Source organism: Sesamum indicum, linkage group LG8, assembly GCF_000512975.1.
Source record: "Sesamum indicum cultivar Zhongzhi No. 13 linkage group LG8, S_indicum_v1.0, whole genome shotgun sequence".
NCBI classification, from domain to species: domain Eukaryota; kingdom Viridiplantae; phylum Streptophyta; class Magnoliopsida; order Lamiales; family Pedaliaceae; genus Sesamum; species Sesamum indicum.
In genome coordinates this window covers 9,623,405-9,647,162 of record NC_026152.1, presented here as the reverse complement: position 1 = coordinate 9,647,162, position 23,758 = coordinate 9,623,405, and the positions used below count along the sequence as shown (strand labels likewise).

Here is a 23,758-nt window from a genome sequence, read left to right as displayed (position 1 = left end):
GTGCTCCGCGCCAAGCTTGCTTCCCTGAAATCCATCCTCTCCGAAATCTCCGACTCACCCCACTGGTCGGAGAATGCTCTCCTCCTTCCGCTGCTGCCCGCCTTGCTCTCCACTGTCCGCCGCACCGAAACTCTCTGCCACCACTGCTGCGACGCTTCTTCCGTTAGGCGCGGCAAGCTTCTCATGCAGTCCGACCTCGACATGGCCGCCGGTTGGCTGTCGAAGCAGATTAACGAACTCGAGCTCCTCCTCCGCTCCGGCGTACTCCACCAGTCAACCGCCATTGTTCTCTCTCGCCCCGCGGCGAGTTCCTCGAAGGAGGAACTCGCGTTTTTCATCAAAGACCTCTTTACTAGGCTCCAGATCGGCGGGCTGGAGTTTAAACGGAAGGCGTTGGACTCGTTAATCCAGCTTCTGTCGGAGGATGATAAGTCCGCCGCTGTTGTCGCGAAACAAGGGAATATCGGCTGTTTGATTTCCTTGCTCGATCTGAATGGTCATGATTCCATTAGAGAACTGGCGGTTCTAGCAGTATCATTGCTCGTCTCGGCCGGTGATTTCCCGCGGAAATGCGTGTTTGAGGAGGGGGCTTTGGGCCCTTTATTGAGAATCATCGAATGCGGTTCAATGCCGATGAAGGAAAAAGCCGCCATGGCTGTGGAGTTCATCACTGATGATCCTGATAATTCTTGGGCTATTTCTGCTTATGGGGGTGTTCCCATTCTAATGGAATTGTGTAAATCTGGTTCGCTGACGGCGCAATCCTACGCCGTTGGGGCGCTAAGAAATGTTTCTGTTGTTGGAGAAATTCGAAATGTTTTAGCAGAAGAAGGGGCGATTCCTGTTCTAATCCAACTGCTTGTTTCCGGGACTCCATCTGCGCAAGGTAAAGCAGCCAATTGTGTATCAATTCTTGCTTCTACAAGTGAGTATCTTCGGGATTTACTGTTACAGGAAAAGGGCTTGCAGAGATTGTTGCATCTGTTTCATGAATGCTCGGCTCCTGATACGTTGGAACACGTATTGCGTGCAATTTATTCGTTATCTGCCTCAGACACGAGCTACAGGATTTTATCTGGATCGACTGTGTTTGTAGTACAAATTGCTGAGCTTATAAAGCATGGGAATGTGATGTTACAGCACATTTCTGCTTCATTGATTGCTAATTTAGCGATTAGTGATGGTAATAAGAGGGCTGTTGGTGGATGTATGAGTTCTTTGGTGAAGCTAATGGAGTCTATGAAGCCAGACGGAATGCAGGAGGTTGCGGCGAAAGCCTTGTTGTCGTTGTTGTCGGTGAAATCGAATAGGAAAGAGTTTGTGAGGGATGAAAAGAGCTTGATGAGGCTGGTGCAAATGTTGGATCCTAAAAATGAGGCTGTTTCCAAGAAGTTCCCAGTTGCGGCAGTGGCGGCAGTCATGGCTGGAGGGAGCCAGGGCTGTCGAAAGAAGCTTGTGGCGGCAGGTGCTTACGGGCATTTGCAGAGATTGGCAGAAACAGATGTGGCCGGAGCTAAAAAGGCTTTGCAGAGACTCTCTGCAAATAGGATAGCAAGTATACTGACCAGGACGTGGCGGGAATAATCAAGAAACTAACCCACTCCCGCCAATGAAAGGTAATGCTTCTTAAAGTGAAATCAAATGTGAAAACTATTAATTCATACTTCCATGCTTAAATGTTGAAATATGCTTGCTTTGTTGAGTTGTAAAAGTAATCTGATGGTAAGAAGCCTAATATTTTGAGCATTTGTAACTTTGGATTAGAACAGTTGACATTCCTTTGGGGTGCTACATGGTGATTTACCACAGTGGAACAACCATCTGGAGAATAGGTAGATGAGATATCAATTCTCCAAGTATTTAGTGGTCCAACCTCGAAAATCATGATCTGGAGGAAATCAAGAATTGGAAAAAATCATAATGAAGAAAACAAGCCCGTGAGCTGATTCTCATGTCAAAAGTAATCTGACTACCAGACTTGTGTTTTCATATTAGATGCACCCCCTGTTATCCATTTATTGAACCAATGTTCCACGTTGTGGAGTTAGGACTTAGAACTGAAATTCATTAAAAGAACTCGGTGTTCTTTTTGTTGCATCGTTGCTCACATTTCCTGGAAATAAATGGTGGTTTGTCATATGGACCTTAATTTGCAGACATAAGTCAACTCATATAGCAAAAGAAATAGTTGGTCTTAATCAACAACGAATGCTTCTCACATGGTAATTGTACGGCAGTCAGCCTAGAAGTGTGATCTTTAGTAATAATACCGGTAAACCATTATATTTATGTCATGCGAGGGCCAGTAACAATCAACGTTTTCCAACTGTTTGAATTGATTTTGCTGATTGTTGCTGTGAATGAACATAATGGAGATGTCTTCTTGGTGGGTATAATGTGTTTCATTGCCAGACAAACTGGACCAAGAGTGTTTTGCATCACTTTCTTTCTCATAATTCATTCTATAATTACATGGCCATCTTCTAACATTCTCATCAGTGTATTTCTTCACCTGTCCCGACCCCCATTTTTCCTTTTTGTGCAGAAGATTGACCGGATCTTGGCTAACCATCCACAAGAAGCCCACTCCCACAAACAAACAGACTGAACTCTCGGCATACTGCACAAGTTAGCTGATGGTAGTAGTATACTGTATTATATGGGAATCGAAGATTAAACGAGGAAAAAAAAGGGTTGTTTCTAATCTATTCAACAGCGGCATGGATGCGATTTTTAGCGAGTATCCTTGTTTCGAATTTTTTTTTCTAAAATATTTAATTTATTTGATATGTTTGAGTGAAACAGAGTGCTGTTTTCAATGGTTTTCACCTCTGTAATTCCTTTTTGTAACCTTGTTTATTGATGTACATTTGTGTATTGCACCTTAATACCTGTGATTGCCAAGCTATAGCTTTGTATATTGTTTCTTCTTGTGTTCTTGTTTTATGTTAACTGTTTCCGCTTGATACTCTGTATACACTTATCTTCTCTTCTTTTATTTATTGCTCCCTCTGTCTCTCAATAATTGCCTTTTGCTACACCATGGAGTTAACTTATTTTATTCAATACTAAAATTTTCAAAACTTGACATTTATGTGGCGTTTGCAACAGCTTCTATTTTTGGAATAAATTACAAAGAAAATGGTATTTTTTTTATTTGAAGTGATGAGCTATTATTAATTGAAATAATTTAATTATAATTATTTACATCAAATATCAATATCTAATGAAGATAATTACTGTAGTCATCCTGATCTATAATATCATATCAAAGAAAAATAATTATTAAGATTATTGTATAAGAAAAACAATTGATTAGAAAAAAGGTCGGGCAAATTGTAATTTATCTACCTGTGATACAAAGGCAATTAACCTTCTTGTGAAAAATAAAATAGTAATTTACGTCCCTCAATGTTTAAAAAAGGTGCAAAATACCTCTCTTCAAGCTAGTGATGTTGCGCACGCGTGGATTTTTTTTAATTATTTTATTTTTATTTTATAATTGTTGGATCTATATAATATAAATCAACAATCCAGATCTAATATATTATTTATTCATAAAATATAAAAAATACAAATAATTAAAAAAGAAAAGAAAATCAAATAAAAAATCGATGTCTTCCTCACACAAACCCCCGCCTCTGCCAGCCACCACCTCTCCCCTCTGCCACCGCCACCAGCGCCCCGCCTCTGCCTCTCCCTCTCCCTCGCCCCCGCCTTCTCCTCCACCTCCATCTCCCAGCCTCCCCAGTCCTACCTACTATATTTTTTTTTAATTTTTAAATATTGTTATATATATATATATCTATACATGTGTATGTATATTATTTTTTTAATTTTTTAAAATTTATTTTTGTAACTTGAATAAATTTGAGCCAATGATCTAATTCAAATGGATATAAGCTATTGATTTGTATATCAAATATACACCGTTGATCTAACTCAGAAAAGATATAAACTATCGATTTGTTTATTAGATCTAGACTATTGATATATATATATATATATATAACAAGATCTAACGATTTATAATTAAGTGTATAATAGTCATTTTATAGCTAAAAATGAAATAAAATCGCACCCCATGCGCGTGGCGTACACTGCCTACGTGAAGGGGGTATTTTGCACCTTTTCTTAAAATTTATGAGGATAAATTGCTATTTTATTTTTCACGTAGGGCTTAATTGCCTATTTTCTAATTTACCTAAAAATAGTCAAATGGGAATAAAGAAATACTATACGTTAATTTTTTGGAGAATATATATATATAGGACACGTGAGTTTTTTTTTTTTTTTTTTTTTTGATAAAGATTATATATAATTATTAAAAGAAATCTGCAAAAAGGAATTGGAATATGTAAAAGGAAGGTGGGGATTTCTGACTAACGAGGAGAGGAAGCACCGGCGCAGGTGTAGGGGGAAAGGTATTTACACCCACATTAAGTTGTAATAGATTAATGATAGATAAAATATGGGATGAGATTAATTGTCATAAAATCAGGTCTTTTTTTTTATTATTTTTTAATAAAAAATAAATCAATATATTAAGAAAGCAGGTCATTTCAAATTGAGGTTATTTTGGATTAAATATTTTCATATCTAGGGATAAATATGTAAAATCACATACAATTCTTCTCAAGTGGGCCCGATGGGATAATAAATTCAATCAAATTTGGTGGGATTTAAATCGTCTTTTTGTCATTATCTACTGCAGGCTCGTGTGATATCACTCAGGCCGACCGAAATACAAGTAAATAAGGAATTAATTGGACTGGATATCTTGAGATGTTCAGCCCAATCTCCATAAGTAAACTAGGCTTTGGTAGATTCTAGCGACTCACTTGGCCTAATTATTTTAAAAGTGACATGAATAACTAAAGGCCGTCAATCCAACAACTAAAATTAACGGTTACATCATTGGATTGGATCGGACCAAGTTGACGCACTTCAACCCTAATAAGAATGCGCGAATCTTGGAGTTTCTGGACCGTTCACGACTTTCTATATGATATTTTTTTAATTTTTCAAATCGAAGAGGTGGAGCACATATTTACATAGACGACGCTTACTTGGATAGCTGATGCATTTTTATTTTTTATATATAAATTTATAATGTCCCTAATGTAAAATTTTTAATGATTAGATGGAAATATACATTATTTACTGAATTATTTTATTATTCTATTTTTTTAATATACATATATTTCTATAATAAATAACTTCACCTAATGTGTTGTTCCAATATTACAAGTTCTTCATATTGTTTTATTTTATTCAGTATACCTTTCTTAATAATGAATTTTACAATTAAAATGTAATTTGATATAGATTCAAATTTAAGAATAAATAAAGAAAATGTGAAATATATATATATATATATATATGGAAAGAGAGATTAAGAGAGATCTATATATATGAGTGGAGCTTAAAATTCTTAAATTAATTAGAGATTCCAGAAAATTTAGTATTTTATTTTCTTGTATTTTTTGTATTGTAAATTTAAGTTTAATTTCAGTCCAAGTCTCTAAAATCATGATACATATTTAAATCTTTTAAAATTTTCATAAATAGGATTATTTAAACATTAAATATTGGATGAAAAAAATTTATATGAATTTTTTAACTACATTGTATTTAGTTTACCCTCCACGTAAGTCTTTTTAATATATTTATTTTATTACAATTAAATGAGTTCTTATACTATATTTTTATGTATAAGTATTCTAAAAATTATAACAAATCAAAAAATATATATTTAGGGGCCGAATTTGTGGCGGGTCCACTCCAGAATCCGCCCTGCCCTGAATCTAATCGGGTTAGAAAAATTTGGCCCAGAACCCGCTCCCAACTTATCTGTGGTGGATCCAAACCAGCCTCGTCCGAAATAAAAGCCCAGCTTACTCGAACTCATTGTCATTCCTATTTAAAATTATGAAGTTTGAGTTAATAATACCTTACGAAATGAAACATTGATTGTGTTGCCTGCTGCATATTGTGTTGACTTGAACTTGAATTTCGGGTATTTTTTGGTGGAATTGAAGTTTTGATCTTCCTCCAAGGTGGATTTGTGCATTGAAAATGTTAATTAGGGGGTCTTTTGACTTGTTCTGGAATCAAAGATTAGATTTGGATTATTTCCACAGCGAACGTCTTGATTTTTGTCTTTAACATCATGGATCTTCCTTGATTTACAGAGAGTATTTTTGGCACTTATTGAATGCTCTTTTTCTCGTGTCTTCACTTGTATATTTATGTCTTGTTTTTTTATTTGGCATGACAATTATGTCTTGCTTTGCATCTTGAGTTGTGTGTCTTCACTTGTTTTTCCGCTTGCATCTTGAATTGTTTCCTGCGTGGTGTCTTCAAATGAATAAACACTCCTATTTATAATTGTAAGGTGGAAGATTTTGTCATATTTACTTAATGATGTGGTCTGATTTAATTAGGGCCTTCACAATTTGTTCGACATTTGTTTTCTTAATCATAAGATTGATCCAGAATTATCAAATAATTGGTATTTGCTTCATTTGTTAGCAAGACAAGATTTAAACTGGTTAAGTACTTCAATTACAATATATAATAATATTTGATTTTATTCATCAATTAATATTTTTTTATAAATAATGTAAAATTGATATATATATATATATATCAGTTAATGATTTTGCTTTTTTTTGAGTGGGTTAATGATGTTGTTCAACATACCACCCTGTTGACGATAAATTTAAATGACATGTAATCTCGTTTAAATTTAAGATTGGAAAATAAATTAAATTATTTGATTTTCTATTAAAATTGATAAATAAAAAGTTGGTTTGAACTCGACTACTCAAATCAAACTTGAATAATGTTTTTCTTGTTGGATAGACTTTCGAGCTTCTCTTGATTAGTGTAAAAACAATAAAATATATTAAAAAATATTAAATTATATGGGCTCGACTCATATTTGATCCAACTAAAATTTATTTAAATTTGATTCAATTTATAAACAAATCGAATTAAAATATAGTTTTTATGATATAATAATAATTCATATATATTTAAGGGATAATTACATTCTCATTCTCTAAAATTTGGTGTAATTACCTAAATTTCGTATCCTGAGTTGATATTAACAAATAAGTTCATCCGTTAATCAAAATGGATAGATTTATTTAGTAGATGAAAGCAAATCTCAATAGTGCTATATGTAATTTTTCAAATTATAGAAAATTGTAATTACAATAAATTGTATAAGGGGAGTGTAATTATCCCTCAATTTAAATAATTGTATGTTTGGCTGAATTCAAATAATTTAAACCCTAGTTTAAATCCCTAATTTTCAAGGACATATAGGAGCAAGAATAATTGGCATAGGCTATATTGAACATATATATGTGGCACAAACCTCTGATATTCCCAAGCAAAGAATCAAAGCAAATGGAGAACCCTTCGTCGGAGTTGGCAGAGGAAGCGAGCTTGAACAGCCACCCCCAGATTGCGCTCATCAACACCTTCTGTGAAATCACCGCCGCCGCTTCCAAATCCGAAGCCCTCTTCTTTTTGGAGTCCCACAATTTCGATCTCGACGCCGCCGTCTCCACTTTCCTTGACGATGCCAATCCGGTTGCAGCGGCTAATCCGGGGTCACCGGCCGCGCAGTCTCAGTCTCATTACTCGCCTTCTGATTCGCTGTCTCCTTCTACTTCTCCTTCTCGCTCCCGATCCCCCTCTCCGCCGCCTGCTTCCCGCTCTTACAATCTTCGGTCCTCTGCTAAACCTAGCGCAGGGGCCTCCGGTTCTGGTGGGCGGAAAGGCGGAAGTGGAGGTGGTGGTGTTAGGACTTTGTCGGATCTGAATAGGAATACTAAGGATGAGGATTCTGGTAGTGATCCTGATTTTGATCCTCAGGAGTACTACACCGGCGGGGAAAAGAGGTAAATTTCTACTCTTTTTCTTTAGAAAAAGTCTTGCTAGGTTCAAGATCAAACTTGACGATTCGCAATCGTTAAAAATCAGTCAAAGGAGTTTGATTTTTTCTTGATATTCTATGAACCCTTATTGACCTTGAGTTTGGTTTTGAAGAGACTAAGTTTTCTCTGAGAGCAAGTGTTTGCTTTGAGAATAGCGCTTAGGCGAACTAGTACAAGCATGAAGAAGGTTTTAGAGCTTATTGTCTAGACATTCCTTTTTAGTGAATGGAATAATTACCTAGTTGTGTCATCTGTGCCAAGAGAGAAGATTTTGTGTAATTATGCAGTGGTTACGGGGAGAATGTGTTCTTGAGGGGCAGTGTTAGGTACCGCATTGATCTGATTGATGCGGTCTTGAAGAAGCAAGCTCATTTCAATTTTTGCTTTGTGATACTGTTTAGAACCAATTAGGATTCAGTTGTATTCTATGTCTGTGAGTTTGACTTTGCCCATGATGTTGGAATGCTTGTTTATGATGAATAATGAGAAAGATCAGAGAAGACAATGACTTCAGCGATTTGAAGTAGCTAGGCTGTTGAAGTTCATAATTTGCTGCGTGCATAGTAGTTCTGTAGCTGTTTGCTTAATGAGCTTTCTGGAGTGAAGTTTTGGTTGAACCTTGATTTAATTTGGTTATATGGGAAAATCTAAACAGCTTGAGCTGTTTGGTGATCTGGAAACCCGCAAAAAGTGAAGAGTTAAGCAAAGTACCGAACTGGCCAATCAAGAATCACTTTCATATCCCTTTGAGGATCAAAATGTAGTATGGATTGCTACCTGCAATTATGAGAATGCTTTGGAGCTTTCTGGGAACTCCATTTGAGATATCTATTTAAATTCATGAATGTATAGGCTCTGATGGACTCCAAGAGCTATATTTTAAAGCTTGAATAGATTTAAGTAAAGAGACATTTATTTAGAGACCAAACATGTTTCTGTAGTGGAAACAGATATAAGATGGGACATTTAAATTGCATCAGACTCTGCAAGAGGAAATTCCTAATGTTTCAGTGACCACTAAAGCTTTAGAATGGGCGATTGAAAAATCTCAATGTACAAATTTTCCAATCTCTTCAGCTGTTTTATTTTGGGTTGCATAGTTGCTAAAGTGCATGGGGCGTCATGGCTCAGATGTGCTCTGGAGCTATGGTGCAGGGCGTGGTGCGTGCCTTTTTGAAGCATGACACAGATTTGTAGAAATAATTTATATGTTTATACTGTTAGTATTTTTACCAAATAGCAGGTTCACCATTGGGGATTTAATTTCTTAGCCAAAATTTTCAAGTATAAGCAAATTATAGTCGGATGTTTAGCATGAAAACTAAAAAAATTATTTATTAGCAAATTATCTTATATTATAAGAACATTGAGTCACAAGATTAGTAATAACAATGAAATACATCATAATAAAGTAACAAAAATTTACCGATATTTCAAGGGAAAAAACAGAGGAAGTCGTCACTGCAGGAGAGAGGAACTGGCGCTGGTTAGGGTTTTCTATTCACTTTTGGTTTTTTATTTAGAATAGAAGCCCAGCCCAACCTTTTATGGCTACACTTGTCCATTCTGTGTTAATTAGTAGTGTATGTATTGAAGTTATTGTGTGAGTAAATTACTTGTATTTAGCCCATGCTATGCTATGTTATTATAGTGGGATGCTTGTTCGAGATCCATCAAAACCAAATAACGTGGATGCAATATTTAATCAAGCAAGACAATCAGGAGCTGTAGAAGCATCTGCTGAACATCTTTTACCTTCATCAAGCTCAAGAAGCTTTGCTGGCACTGCAAGGCTACTTTCTGGTGAAGTGTCCTCTACCCCTCAGCAGCCTGAAGTTGTCAATCACAATATTACTTTTTGGAGAAATGGCTTTACGGTAGATGATGGACCTTTAAGGAGGCTGGATGATCCAGAAAATGCATCTTTCCTGGAGGTATCTTCTTTCATCTTTCTGTTCATTTTTCTCGTGGAAATTTAGAGATACTATGTAAGCCAACTTATGATGACTAAGTAACAGAGAAAGGCTGATGGAGAATTGGGTTATTGTTCTGCGTGCTTTATGTGGAGTATATCAATGTGAGAGTGGAGGGAGAATTGGGTCACTGGTTTAGCATGAGATGAAGGCTCCAAGTACAACGAAATTAACATGATAACACTTTTGCAGCTCCAAAGGAAATTCAATATATATTTTTCTTCCATCAGCATTGCCTCTATATCCAGCTTAATGTTTGAAATCTGATTTATTGCCGGTGATTCCCATTCATCAAAATATCTTTAATACCAGTAGGTGCAGAGTCATGCTATCCTATTTGAGATATCGTGTGGTGGAGAGGTTATGCTAATCTCAGGGTCCAGTGTCCACCTATTCTCCCAGAGTTAAACTTAGAAGTTCTTTTATACACATACTTGGATGACTTTGGTCGAAATTTCTCTAGCTGTTACTATTTGATGGTTTTTGGTTAAAAACTTGCCTAATGAAACGTCATTCCCAAAATACACTTCAACACAGAGTATCAGGAAGTCCGAGTGCCCAGAGGAACTTGCACCAGCAAATAAGAGCACTGCGGTTCATGTTAATCTTATGAGAAAGGATGAAGAATACAAGGTTTGCCATCGGTTCTCATACAATTTAGTATCTGCATTGCTTCTGCAGCCACTGCTTCTCAATATTGTTTCCGTTTCCTTGTTTTTCTTTTTAAATGAAGGAACCAGAGAGATCCCGTCGTCCCTTTCAAGGTCTTGGAAGAACTCTTGGTAGCACCAGCGATGTAACACCTGTGGAGCCCAATACTGTCCCAACTGTCCTAACTGCTGCTCCCGCACCTTCTGTGGGTCTAGTTGTTGATCAGAAGAAACCTTGTACATCAATTCAGCTGAGGTTGGCAGATGGTACTCGCATGGTTTCACGCTTCAACAACTATCATACAATCAGAGATATCCGAGGCTTTATCGATGCATCTAGGCCTGATGGACCAAGAACGTATCAACTGCAAACTATGGGGTTCCCGCCCAAACAGCTCACTGATCTTGACCAGACGATAGACGAAGCTGGAATAGCCAATTCAGTTGTGATCCAGAAACTATAGCAACAAATATAGCAGAGCTAATTTATCAGTCATCAGGTTGCAGTGGCCATGTCTCAACACTGATGTCTTAAATTTATTGAAGACAATTGCATGTATCTCTATGGACTTTGCTATTTATTGTTCAGAATTTGAAGAGTTCAGATTCCATTTATGCATCAGAATCTGTGTCCCTTTGCTTGTGGTGTTGCTTCTTTTAGACTGGTGAATGGTACTGAAAAGGGTAGATTAAGATGCATTGACCTTTTACTGTAAGGGTAGATCTTTAAGGTGATGGAACCTCAATTTCAATTCCATTAGGCAAATTGAATGAGGTGTTGATAAACCATTATTATTATATTCATTGCTTTCCCAGCAAGTTGAAGAAGGAGGTGCGATGGACTTAAATAACAAAGTTTTATGCTATTTATTACTCACCATTTTAGCCAAAAAGTTTGTATGTATTGCTCATACTTTGAAAATATAGAAAAATTTATACACCAAAAATTTTCATATTATCGCGTTCGGTCGAGAATGTGTTTGTTTTCTTCAGTTTTCTGCAAATGACAGGCCAAAAGCATCTGACAATGACTGCAAAATTATCATTATGTTTGGATTAATGTTTTGAATGTTTTTGTTTTGGTGTTATGGAGATAGAGAGAGAAAAATAGAGATAAGTAAGTATGTGTTTTGAAATAGATAGTATGTTTGGATTTGTATTTTGATATAATATAAAATAGTGTAAAATAAGTGGTGTAGGTTTGATGTTGAGATATGGGAGACAGGAGTTACTGTTTATTGTCAAATCATGTCTTTGAATATATATATATATATATTTAGTAATATATATGTGTATGTTTATAGTATTTTGTTTGTTAGTGAAATATGATATAAATATATTTATGTTAAGAAAAGAATAAAAAATAATAATAAAAAAATAATAAAAAATAAATAAATTACAATTGCACACCTAGTGGAGGTGTGCAAAATACAAAAACAAACAAGGTTTTCGCTATGTTTGTTTTCATTTCCAACTTATTTTCGAGACAAGTCAAAACATACCCAATGTTTGCCATCATTCAAAAACACCTTATTTAGGTGTTTTAAACTGTTTTAGCACAAATACATACATATATATATACACACACATATCTTATTTTCGAGACAAGTCAAAACATACCCAATGTTTGCCATCATTCAAAAACACCTTATTTAGGTGTTTTAAACTGTTTTAGCACAAATACATACATATATATATACACACACATATATACATATATATAAAAAAGGCATGATATGACAATGAAATAGTAATTTTTGTCTCCCAAGACACAACATTAAACATATAATACTTATTTTAAATAATCTCTAAAAATAAATCCAAACATACATATTATTTCTAACACACACTTATTTATCTTTGTTTTTCTCTCTCTATCTCAAATAAATCCAAACATACATATTATTTCTAACACACACTTATTTATCTTTGTTTTTCTCTCTCTATCTCCATAAAACACAACAAAACACTCAAAAAATAAATCCAAACATTATGTTTGTGTTTTGGCCTATCTTAAAACACAACACCAAACATAGCGATAATATTTTTGGTTTAATTAGATAGGATCATTTTCACTTTTGTCAAAAATAAGTATAATATTATTGTTTTTTATTAAAAATAAGTATACAATTATTGTTATAAAACTTAATTTATTAAAATTAACTCCTAAATAAAGTTTAGTAAAATTATTTTTCTAATAATAATTTTATATTCTATAATCTATATTTCTTTAAGTTTTTAAAAATTAAGAAAAGAATTTAAAACTTTGAAACTTAAAAATAATTAAAAGAAGTTGTTAATTTTTATTTTAAATACTTATAATGATAATTTAATTTTAAATATTATTTACAATAAATGATATAAGTTATTGAAATACATTTAGATTAAACAATAATTTAAATTGATTAATAATATATAATTGTTATAATTTATCAAAATTTATATTCATATACATATTTTAATTTGGAAAATGAACTTTAGTATATTTTTTTAATTTAACTTTTCAGTTTAAATTAATTAAAATAAAAAAATCTAATATTTTTTTTTTGTATTCTGATTTTGTATTCTGATATTTATATAAATATATTTAAGAAAATAATAATTTTTTTAGGAGGGCGAAAAATTAAAAGAAAAACCCACAAAAAATAAACTCAAAATAAAAGAAATAAAAGTGGGTGATTCTATAAGATCAAAAAAAGTATTTTAGTTAAGTTGAATAAAAAAAAAAACTACTATTTATTGTCAAAATATATTTATTCTATATTATATTTATATATATAAGTGTATATATATCTATTATATATAGAAAGTTCAAAAATAAAAAAAAACACACACACACAAGCAGGGTGTGAAAACAAAGAGGCAAACATTAGATGTGTTTTATCTTGTTTCGTAGATTGTCCAAAAATGAAACCCCAAACATAGTGATGAGGTTTTTAACCTTTTCAGAAAAATATAGAGGGGTAAAATGAAATTTTGTTATTTATTGGTCAAGTCAACAGTCGTTGGCTAACGGCACGTGACCAAACACATATCTTTGCGATTATCAGTTAATGACAAAGGACCAAAAGTGTCAAAGTTTTACATAGTGTTTTGTTTTGTTTTGTTTTAGAGAGATATAGAGATAAATAAGTGTATGTTAGAGGTAGAGAATATGTTTGGATTTGTTTCTAAAGATAATTTAAAAAAGTTTAAAATAAGTGATGTAGGTTTGATGTTAGGATTTGGGAACAAAAGTCACTGTTCGTTATCAAATCATGTCTCTTTTATATATATTTATATTAAGTGTTTGTATATGTTTAGTATTTTATTTGTGAGTGGAATATATTACATAGTATTTATGTTAATTAATTTTGTTTTCTTATTTTTTAATTTAAATAATAATTTTAAAATTATTAAATAATTAAATACACCATAGTAATGTACTAAAAATACTTTTATTAGACGTTATATTCGGAGTGATAAATTTTATCCGATAATTCAAATAATAAAATATTTTACTTAATTATGTAGTATTGGTGTATTCTTATGTACTTTTAGAATTTCTCAATTATTTCACTCAAGTAGAAAATTTTTGAGTACGAAATATTTAAATAGTTCGATTTAAAAGTTAAATACAAAACAAATGAAAAATTTGATATGTAAATGAAGCCCTCCAATATGTCCTCCATTTTTATTAATTTTCAAAATCCAGTATTAATTAATTAAAAAATATAATTATATAATACGATGTGTCTTATAAATAGCACTAAATTGATAGAGAGTTGTGCAATTAAAATTTAATATCTTAACACATCAAACACACAATAATTTAACACGCAAATCAAACTATCACAATAAAGAAGAGAATTTTTAAGTTAGTTCACATAAAAAGAATTTTTATTCGAGTTTGTTAAAATATCACTGAAATTTGATCCAAAGTGGTTTCAATTTCCCGTAACAGTTATTTGATACCAAATGCCATGAAATAATTGTCCTAATAAATTGCAAGAAAACTGTGAAAATCTGAAGAACAAAATACAAAATCCCACAAAAATAAAAAAGTTGCCAAAAGATAAGGATGGTTGTGTTTTCCATGAGGAGGCACTCACATTGGTGGTGGTCCGCTGCTTGAAGGAGGATTGACAGCGAAAAAACGGGGGTGCAAAGGGGCATAATCGCAAAACAACGCGGGGCCGTGGACTTGCTGAAAATCAATGGGTGAGGGTCCGTTGGACTCACCACAATGGTGGTGGTTAGGCGGCAAGCTCGAAAACACTCCGAGATCATCAGCTCAACAGTCGGACGAGACTTTTCGACTTCTAGGGTGATGTCACCCGAAAAGTGGGGGAGTAATGATGATGGTAATTCTGGAAAAGACCAATATATCCTCCGGGCGAGGGTAAAAGTGTCTACATACTCTGAAGGTATTTGACCAAGAGTCAATCCCTTGAGGGTTACATATTTAGAGCATACTTGATGCCTATAAACGGGGGCACTCAGCACCATTTACGGGGGTGGACAGTGAACATGGGGACGTGAATAAACCTGCCAATATGGCGGGGGAGAGATAAAAGGGAAAAATCTGAAGGGAAAGGTAAGAGGTAAGTTTTGAGTTGGTTTTTAACATTGAATGCTATCCTGAAAAGAGGGTTATCACTTTGATATGAGAACTGACTTGAGCGTCGGAGCATCTTCGCCGGGACACATCCCGGCTAAGTAATGTTCGTTTCTTGTTTGCAGAGTACTGTTGAGTATGCACGCAAGGCTGCTAACTAGATTGGGAAGGAGCTGAGAGTTTTCGAGCCGGATCATTTTGGCGCCGTCTGTGGGAACGTTAATTGACGGAAAGACGTTCCAAGGAGCATATGCCGGAAATGGAGACTCCGGCAGAGGATCGAGAACCAATTGTGCATTTGTCACGACGAGACATGGAAACTCCAGTGAATGATCGGGAATTAACGGTACATTTAACGCGGCGAGAATTGCAGCAGATGATGGAAGAGGCAGGAAGAAATGCCCTTGTAGCGTATGAAAGGAGAACAACTACTCCGCTTGAAAAAGAAGTAGCGGGAAAAAGGTTGTTCCAGGAAGGGGATGAAGGACGCGATCTCGAGGGAATGAGTAAACAAGGGGCGAATAAGAAAGGTCATCCTCCCTCTAAGGTTGGGTCAAGTAGCAGAGCTCTAAGTCGTCCAAGGGGACCAGCCATATCTTGAGCAGAGGTAGATAACGTCAGTAAACAGATAGCTTTGCTGGGAAAGCAAATTGATGAACTTAAAAAGAGAGGGGAGATAGTAGCACATAATCGGAACTCACCTTTCGCCAATCGGATACTTATCGAAACAGTAAATCCAAGTTTTAGGATGCCAGATCTCCCAAGATACGATGGAACACGGGATCCACAAGAACATATAGCCGCTTTCGACATGGTAATGAATTTATACGGGCAGGCAAGTTCCATAGTTGCTAAGTTATTTGTCACTACATTGACAGGGAAGGCTCAAGAATGGTTTATGAATTTGCCACCTGGCAGCATAGAGGCATACGAGCAATTGGTGCAGAAATTCGCGTTCCATTTTGCAAGCAAAAGAAAGCAAAAGAGATCGGCCACGCATTTATTTACTATCCGACAAGGGGAGAATGAAAGTTTGAAAAATTTTATGGGACGTTTTAATAACGAAACATTGGAGGTGCAGGATCTTAGGATAGACATGATGACTAGTATCCTTATCCATGAGTTGAAGAAAGGAGTTTTCGCATCGGCCTTAGCACGGGATCCGCCAATAGATACAGAGCAGTTGATGGCGATGGCGCAAAAATACATTGATGAAGAGGAGATGAACGCAATGAAGGATGAGGAATGGAGAGTTACATCAGAACGAGCGAGAGATGGAAGATTCATTAGAGATCGTGATATGCGACCTAAAAAGGAGAAAGAAAGGGAACCACCTTACCAGCCGAAATACAGTAAGTATACCCCTTTAAATATGACCAGGGCTAAAGCTCTCATGTTGGTGGAAAAAGATAATGTGTTGATATGGCCGAAGCACACAAGGATTACTCCAGCTAAAAGATATTCGAACAAATACTGTCGGTTCCACCGAGAAAGAGGACATGATACAGAGGAATGCTACCAATTGAAAGACGAGATAGAGTGACTGGTGCGACAAGGGTATTTCAGGAGACAGAACCCCCATAATTTTGAAGAAAGGAGACGGGATCGAAGAGGCAGGTCGAGAAGCAGGGATCGCAGGCCAAATTGGGCAGCTGAACGAGGGAACCAGACAGTGGCAGAGAACGTGCCTGTGAAAGGCATCATCCATACTATCGCAGGGGGATCAGAGGGATGGTCGAGAAGAGCTAGAAGGAGATTTGAGAGAGAGACTAGATTGGAACGACGTAAGCAGGGGGTGAATATGACGAGCAACCCCGAGATCGTGTTTGGAGATCAAGATGCAGGTACCAGGATCGTGACAGATAATGATCCAATGGTGATAAGAATGGACATAGCAAATTTCACAGTCCATAAGGTTTTGGTAGATAACGGGAGTTCGACAGATATAATTTTTAAAGAAGTATTGAATAAGATGGGGCTTGATAATATAAGGATGGAACCAACGAGTACTCCATTGGTTGGGTTCGGAGGAGGCGAGGTCGCATCACTCGGGACAGTGGATTTACCTGCATCCTTGGGAGAAGAGCCGAAGCGTAAAACGTTGATGGTAAAATTTTTAGTTGTTGATATGCCTTTTGCTTATAATGTTATCCTGGGGAGACCCGGGCTTAATTCTTTCAGGGCAGTAGTATCAACATATCACCTCAAAATGAAGTTCCTTACTCCATCCGGAGTAGGGGAGGTCGTGTGCGACCAGATTGAAGCTAAAAGGTGTTATAACTTATCTCTGGGAACAAGCGAGAAAAATGAAAAGAGGAAACTTCATGGCGTAAAGAAAGAAGAGTGGCAGACATCGAAAGCCGGGAGGTTAGAACCCGTTGGCCATAAAGAGGTGGAGTCGATACAAGGAGATCCGACAAAGACCACCAAGATAGGGACCAGTTTAGGGCAGTTCGAGGGGATCATGATCACCTTCTTAAGAAGTAATGTTGATATGTTCGCATGGGATCCGTCAGATTTTCGGGGTATAAACCCGGAGGTGATAGTACACAGGCTAAATGTGGATCCTTCCATGCGACCTGTCCAACAGAAGAAGCGAACCTTCGGAGGAGAGAAGAATGCAATCATTGAGGGAGAGGTAAATAAATTGCTTAGAGTAGGTTATGTATCCGAGGTTCAATACACGGATTGGTTAGCTAATGTGGTGGTGGTACCGAAACCGGGTGGTAAATGGAGAATGTGTACAGATTTTACAGATCTCAATAAGGCGTGCCCAAAGGACCCGTACTCATTGCCGAGGATCGATGTCCTAGTGGACTCAATAGCTGGATATAAGATATTTTCCATGATGGACGCGTATCAGGGGTATCATCAAATTTATATGGCAACGGAAGATCGAATAAAGACCTCCTTTGTGACTGATCGTGGTATTTTTTGTTATAATGTTATGCCTTTTGGATTGAAAAATGCAGGGGCAACGTATCAAAGGTTGGTGAACAAGATGTTTGCTCAGCAAATCGGGAAAACCATGGAGGTGTATGTGGACGACATGCTGGTTAAAAGTCATAAACCGGATGAACATTTGGAGCATTTGAAGATAGCTTTTGCGATCATGAGAGAACATGGGATGAAACTCAATCCCAGCAAATGTACATTCGGTGTCGCTGGAGGCAAATTTTTAGGCTATATGGTCAGCGAAAGAGGAATAGAAGCAAACCCAGAGAAGATAGAGGCCATATTGAATCTGAAGTCACCCACATCCATCAAAGAGGTTCAGAAGTTAACAGGTAGAATTGCCTCTCTTAATCGCTTTATTTCTAGATCTGCAGATCGCAATTTACATTTCTTTAAAATATTAAGAAAAGTGAAAGGATTTGATTGGACCGAGGAATGCGAGCAAGCTTTTCAGGAGTTAAAAACTTATTTGAGGTCGCCGCCTCTTTTGGCAAATCCCAGAGAAGGGGATATATTATATCTTTATCTAGCTATTTCTGATGATGCTGTTAGCTCGGTATTGATAAAAGAAAAGGGAAAGATTCAGAACCCAGTGTACTATGTGAGTAAGATGTTGCAAGGAGCGGAAACCAGATATGCTGAGATCGAAAAATTGGCGTTGGCTGTGGTGGTGACAGCTAGGAAGCCAAGGCCATATTTTCAATCGCACCGAATAGTGGTAAGGACGAATCATCCCCTCAAAAACATTCTTACCCGGCCAGAGGCTTCAGGTAGAATGATAAAGTGGGCAGTTGAATTGGGGGAGTTCGACATCACTTATCAGAGTCGAACAGCAGAGAAAACTCAGATTTTGGCCGACTTCATGGTAGAGATATCTAGTGTTCCAAAGGATCTAGAAATATGGATGTTACACGTGGATGGATCCTCCAATGCGAACAATGGAGGAGCAGGGATACTGATCGAGGGACCAGGAGGTATGGAGATTGAGGTCGCTGTTCGACTATCTTTTTCTATTACAAATAATGAAGCCGAGTACGAAGCCTTACTCTTGGGTCTGGAACTAGCATTGGAAGCTGGAGCGCAGATCCTTGAGGTTTACACAGATTCGTAGTTAGTCGCTATGCAGATCGAGGGAATATATGAAACCAAAGAGAAGTCTATGACAGAGTATTTGAAGAGAGCAAAGGAATGGATGCAGAAATTCTCCAAATGCACTGTCCAACAAATTCCAAGGAGTGAGAATGAAAGAGCCGATGCCTTATCAAAGTTAGGGGCTACATTAGTAGGTATAAAGGACAGAAAAATCACAGTGATGGTAAAGGAACGATCAGCGATCTCAGAAGGGATAGAAACCAATGTGGTAACTTCAAGGTGTCTGTGGATAGAAGATATTGCAACATACCTTAGAGAGGGGATTTTACCTGCTGATGCTGGGCATGCTAGACGCATCAAGTTTAAAGCTCCAAGGTTTGCGTTAGTAGGGACTCAATTGTATAAAAGAACGGTAGAAGGACCTCTCCTCAAATGCTTAGATGACTCACAAGCCAGGTATGTTCTACAAGAAATTCATACCTCTCCTCAAATGCTTAGATGACTCACAAGCCAGGTATGTTCTACAAGAAATTCATGAAGGAAGCTGTGAAAATCATTCGGGGGCTAGATCCTTAGCTCAGAAGGTAACCCGACAGGGGTATTTTTGGTCTACGTTGATGAAGGATTGCAAGGAGTTTGTACGAAGGTGTGAGAAATGCCAGAAATTTGCCTCACAGATTCACACGCATGCAGTGCCAATGACCCCTGTTTCAATTACATGTCCATTCGACCAGTGGGGTATAGACATAATGGGACCTTTCCCTCCAGCTCGAGCTCAAAAGAAGTTTGTCATAGTAGCGGTGGAATATTTTTCTAAATGGGTGGAGGCAGAAGCTGTCTCAAAAATCACGGAAAGAGAAACAATAAATTTTATATGGAAAAATATAGTCTGCAGGTTTGGAATACCTAGGGTGTTGATATCTGATAATGGGACACAATTCCAAGGAAGAAAGATAACTGCGTGGTTACAAGAGCTGAAGATACAGCAAAACTTTACGGCAGTACGGCACCCCCAATCGAACGGTCAAACGGAGGTCACGAACAGAACTATATTGCAGCACTTGAAGGCCAGGTTGAGTTCGAAGACAGAGTGGAGTGATGAACTCCCATGAGTATTATGGGCTTATAGAACGACTCCTCGAACTTCAACAGGTGAAACTCCCTTTTCTTTAGTTTATGGTTCTGAAGCTGTAATTCCTGCAGAAATAGGAGAAGAATCGCAAAGGATTGTAAGCTTCAACCCAGAGAGGAATGGAAGACAACGAGCATTCGACCTGGACATAGTGGAAGAGAAAAGAGATGCGGCGCGAGTAAGGATGTTGCACCATAAAAGTCTGATGCTGAGGGGTCACAATAAAAATTTAAAACCCAGATCGTTGCAGGTTGGGGACCTGGTATTAAGAAAGGTGGAGGTTTCGAAGCATGTGGGGAAGCTCGATCCCAACTGGGAAGGGCCTTTCAAAGTTGTTGAGATCATCGGGAAAGGGACATACAAGTTGCAAGATGTTCAAGGTAATGAAGTACCTCGACCGTGGAACATACAGAATCTTAAAAGATTCTATGTTTAGAATATCCTGAAATGGATGCCTGAGAAAGGCTATTTAACTAAAGGATGTTAGCTCTGAGTTAGAATAATCTGTGAAAGATTATGAACATATACTTTGTAAAAGACCGATATATCTTGTAACCTGTGAAAGGTTAGAATATGGCCTGGAAAAGGCTAAATAAAGTTCTTTTCTTTGTTTGTGAAATGCAAGAAATAGTTCTTCTATGATCTATACGAGTAAAACAAATTAAAAAGGTAGATTGAATCTGTGAAAGATCAAATTATCACGATCAAAGGAAGGGATGTTATATAAAATAACAGAAGATTCCAAGGGTCGAATTACATATTTTCTATCTCGCTTAACAGAACAGAAAATTCATCATTCTCAGTAATGGGGGAGTCATCTTCATCTGGTAGAGGTTGAAGGTTGGCATCGAGGCAAGGATTGAGGCGAGAAACATCAAAGCCCGGAGCAAAGCCGTGGAGAAGAGTCGCTTGAGACTTACATCGATCAAATCCTTGCATCAAATAGTCGGCTGCTTTAATTTCCATGGCAGTGTCAAAGGTGGATGTTTTCAGAAAATCCCGGACACCGCTAAGGCGAGCCTCACGAATTTGTTGCGTGAATTCTTCGGATTTGAGGAAGGACTCACGACCTTCAATGGCTCCCGCAATCTTTCCCGCCGCATGGCCAGCTTCAAAACCTCTCTTTTCCCCGATGGCAGCTGCTTTCTCTGCTTCGGAAGCCATTTGAGTCTCTAACTCTTTAATGCGGGCTTCCATCAACGACCTCGACCGCAGCCATTCTTCTTCTTTGGAGTGGAAGGTTGAAATTTGAGCTCTCAATTCTCGATTAGCGCGGTCAGCTCGGAGATGGTTTTGACGAAAACCAGCACATTTCAGAGTTAAGCCTCGAATAAAGTTCGCCGTCTAGCAATAAAACACAAGAGTTAAAGAAACGGTAGAGGATAGAGAAGGGAGCCAGAAAGAAAGATACCTGAACTAGGGAATGGGCACAGTGTTCTTCCATTCTGGTGAAGAGGGTATGTAAAAGAGCAGCTTGGTCGATGGGGAGGCAGCTCGCATCATACAATTCCCAAGAATCTTGACCTGATCGGGTTTTAAAGACAGAACTTCGAGGAGAGATCTGCCAATCCGGAACCCATTTTTCACCTTCCAATTGAGCTCGGGGATGGTCTGGACCACGTAGGTCTAACCGGGCAGTCCTCCAACACTCTGTGATACTCCGCAGCATGGTCATATCCCTTTCTTCCTCTAGCCTAATCTCTTCAGAGGGTAATCCCCCTTCGCCAGACTCAGACCGTGATCTGATCGAGTTGGGACGAAGGGGAGACTTACCACGGGATTTCCGTTTTCTCGAAGTTTCAGCAAGGTCCTCAACAGGCAAGAGGTGATCTTGCGACCTTACACTGATAGAAGGAATTACGGAGGCGGGCTGGCGAAAACCCCTTGATTGTGTCTCTTCGCTACCAACTTCGATAGGAGTGGACCCCGGGGCTGGCGGAACATCTGCGTCGGGGGTCGAAGAACCCACAGGGGTAGGATGAGAAGAGGTCTCCGGTGCAGTACTTCGAGCACGAGCACGAGCTTCGAATTGGGCTCGAAGTCGACGATTAAGGCGAGCTTGACTCACCATACTCACTGCAAATAGAAAAAGGGATCGGTTAGAGATAAAAAAGATTGGTATACCAGACAGAATAAAATCTGGGAAATTGTATCACCTAAGGAACCCTCTACCTGGAGGGGAGCAGGTGTTAAGTGAGCAAGCCAGAGGATTTCTTCTACTAAAAGCTTCTTCGGATTATACCGATAGGTGGTAATGCTGCTTATTTGATCCCCATCTAAGCCCTCACCTTCGATCACAGGGGTCGGTGTATCTACCTTCCAATCAAGGGAAAAGGGCCACTCGCGACCGCTAGGAGTTTTGACAAAAATGAATTTAGTCTTCCAAGGGCCAACATTGGAAGCAAGGGGATCAAGGAACCTACACTCTTTGCGAGAGGTTAGGTAGAAAAAACCAGCATCCCCAGACCGTGCGGAAGTCGTAAAGGAGTACAATGACCCAAAATTTTCAAAACTTGGCTCAAACCTATGTACTCGCATGACGATGACGAAAATGATAATATGCCGAATCGAATTGGGGGACAATTGCATAGGGCATATATTCAGACGACGTAAAATATGGGCTACACAAGGAGCTAAAGGAAAACGCAACCCAGCTTTAAAATGCTGTAAGGAAAAAGAACAAAAGCCAGGAGGAGGCTGGTGCATACGGTCAGTAGGTCGGGGGATAATTATTTCATAGTTAGAAGGGATAAAAAATTTCTCCCTTATATTTTGGACCTGTAACCTCACAGTACTAGATATCTCCATCCAGGGGTTCCGCTGCAATGTAGAGGGGGAATACTCGGGTGCAGGAGCTTCGTTAGAATTAGACCTAGTTAGAGGAGTAGGGGGGCGAGATCTACGTCTAGAAGGCACTAAGTCTCTAAGGAGTATATTGGAGGGAGTAGAGGAAGAGACAGCAGCAGAATTAGATCCTATGTCAGAAGTGTTAGGAGAAGACATAGTACCTGTCAATGGAGATGAAGATCGAAAGCTGATGAGGAAAGTCGACGAAGAAGGCACTGGAAGAAAGCAACTGGAGATTGAATTCTTCAGAACAGCAACGTTTGGGAGTATGGGAGAAGGAAGGAGCAATTTGAAATGAATTTGTATATATATTGCAAGGAATGCGGTTTCAAATTCGACCGTTGTCCAACCAACAAGCGACATCTGTATTGTAAAAAAGGTATAAATTGCAGAAGAGGCCGATGAGCGACACGTGTAAGCTCGAAAACACTCCGAGATCATCAGCTCAACAGTCGGACGAGACTTTTCGACTTCTAGGGTGATGTCACCCGAAAAGTGGGGGAGTAATGATGATGGTAATTCTGGAAAAGACCAATATATCCTCCGGGCGAGGGTAAAAG

General features: G+C 37.7%; 3 protein-coding genes across 3 annotated transcripts in view; all 3 read left to right on the top strand.

The window, feature by feature from the left end:
• Window positions 1-2,925, top strand: part of LOC105168125 (protein CELLULOSE SYNTHASE INTERACTIVE 1) — a gene marked incomplete in the record, with an annotated part of 3,315 nt that extends 390 nt beyond the window's left edge. The window contains 2 exon segments of the mRNA XM_011088073.2: window positions 1-1,616; window positions 2,546-2,925. Of these exon segments, the coding sequence (XP_011086375.1) occupies window positions 1-1,584 (1,584 nt within the window).
• On the top strand, window positions 7,350-11,373 carry LOC105168124 (plant UBX domain-containing protein 4). Its single transcript, XM_011088072.2, has 4 exons — window positions 7,350-7,916; window positions 9,604-9,886; window positions 10,463-10,558; window positions 10,659-11,373. The coding sequence occupies exons 1-4, from the start codon at window positions 7,375-7,377 to the stop codon at window positions 11,037-11,039; spliced, it is 1,302 nt and encodes a 433-aa protein (XP_011086374.1). The 5' UTR covers window positions 7,350-7,374; the 3' UTR covers window positions 11,040-11,373.
• On the top strand, window positions 15,921-16,715 carry LOC105168617. The gene has a single exon (XM_011088752.1). It carries the CDS (start codon window positions 15,921-15,923, stop codon window positions 16,713-16,715), a length of 795 nt encoding a protein of 264 aa, XP_011087054.1.

Coding starts and splice junctions, on each gene's coding strand:
- LOC105168617 (XM_011088752.1), top strand. CDS start 15,921: ATGCCAGATCTCCCAAGATACGATGGAACACGGGATCCACAAGAACAT.
- LOC105168124 (XM_011088072.2), top strand. CDS start 7,375: ATGTGGCACAAACCTCTGATATTCCCAAGCAAAGAATCAAAGCAAATG. Junction 7,917..9,603: donor TACACCGGCGGGGAAAAGAG/GTAAATTTCTAC, acceptor ATGTTATTATAG/TGGGATGCTTGTTCGAGATC. Junction 10,559..10,658: donor GAAAGGATGAAGAATACAAG/GTTTGCCATCGG, acceptor TTTTAAATGAAG/GAACCAGAGAGATCCCGTCG.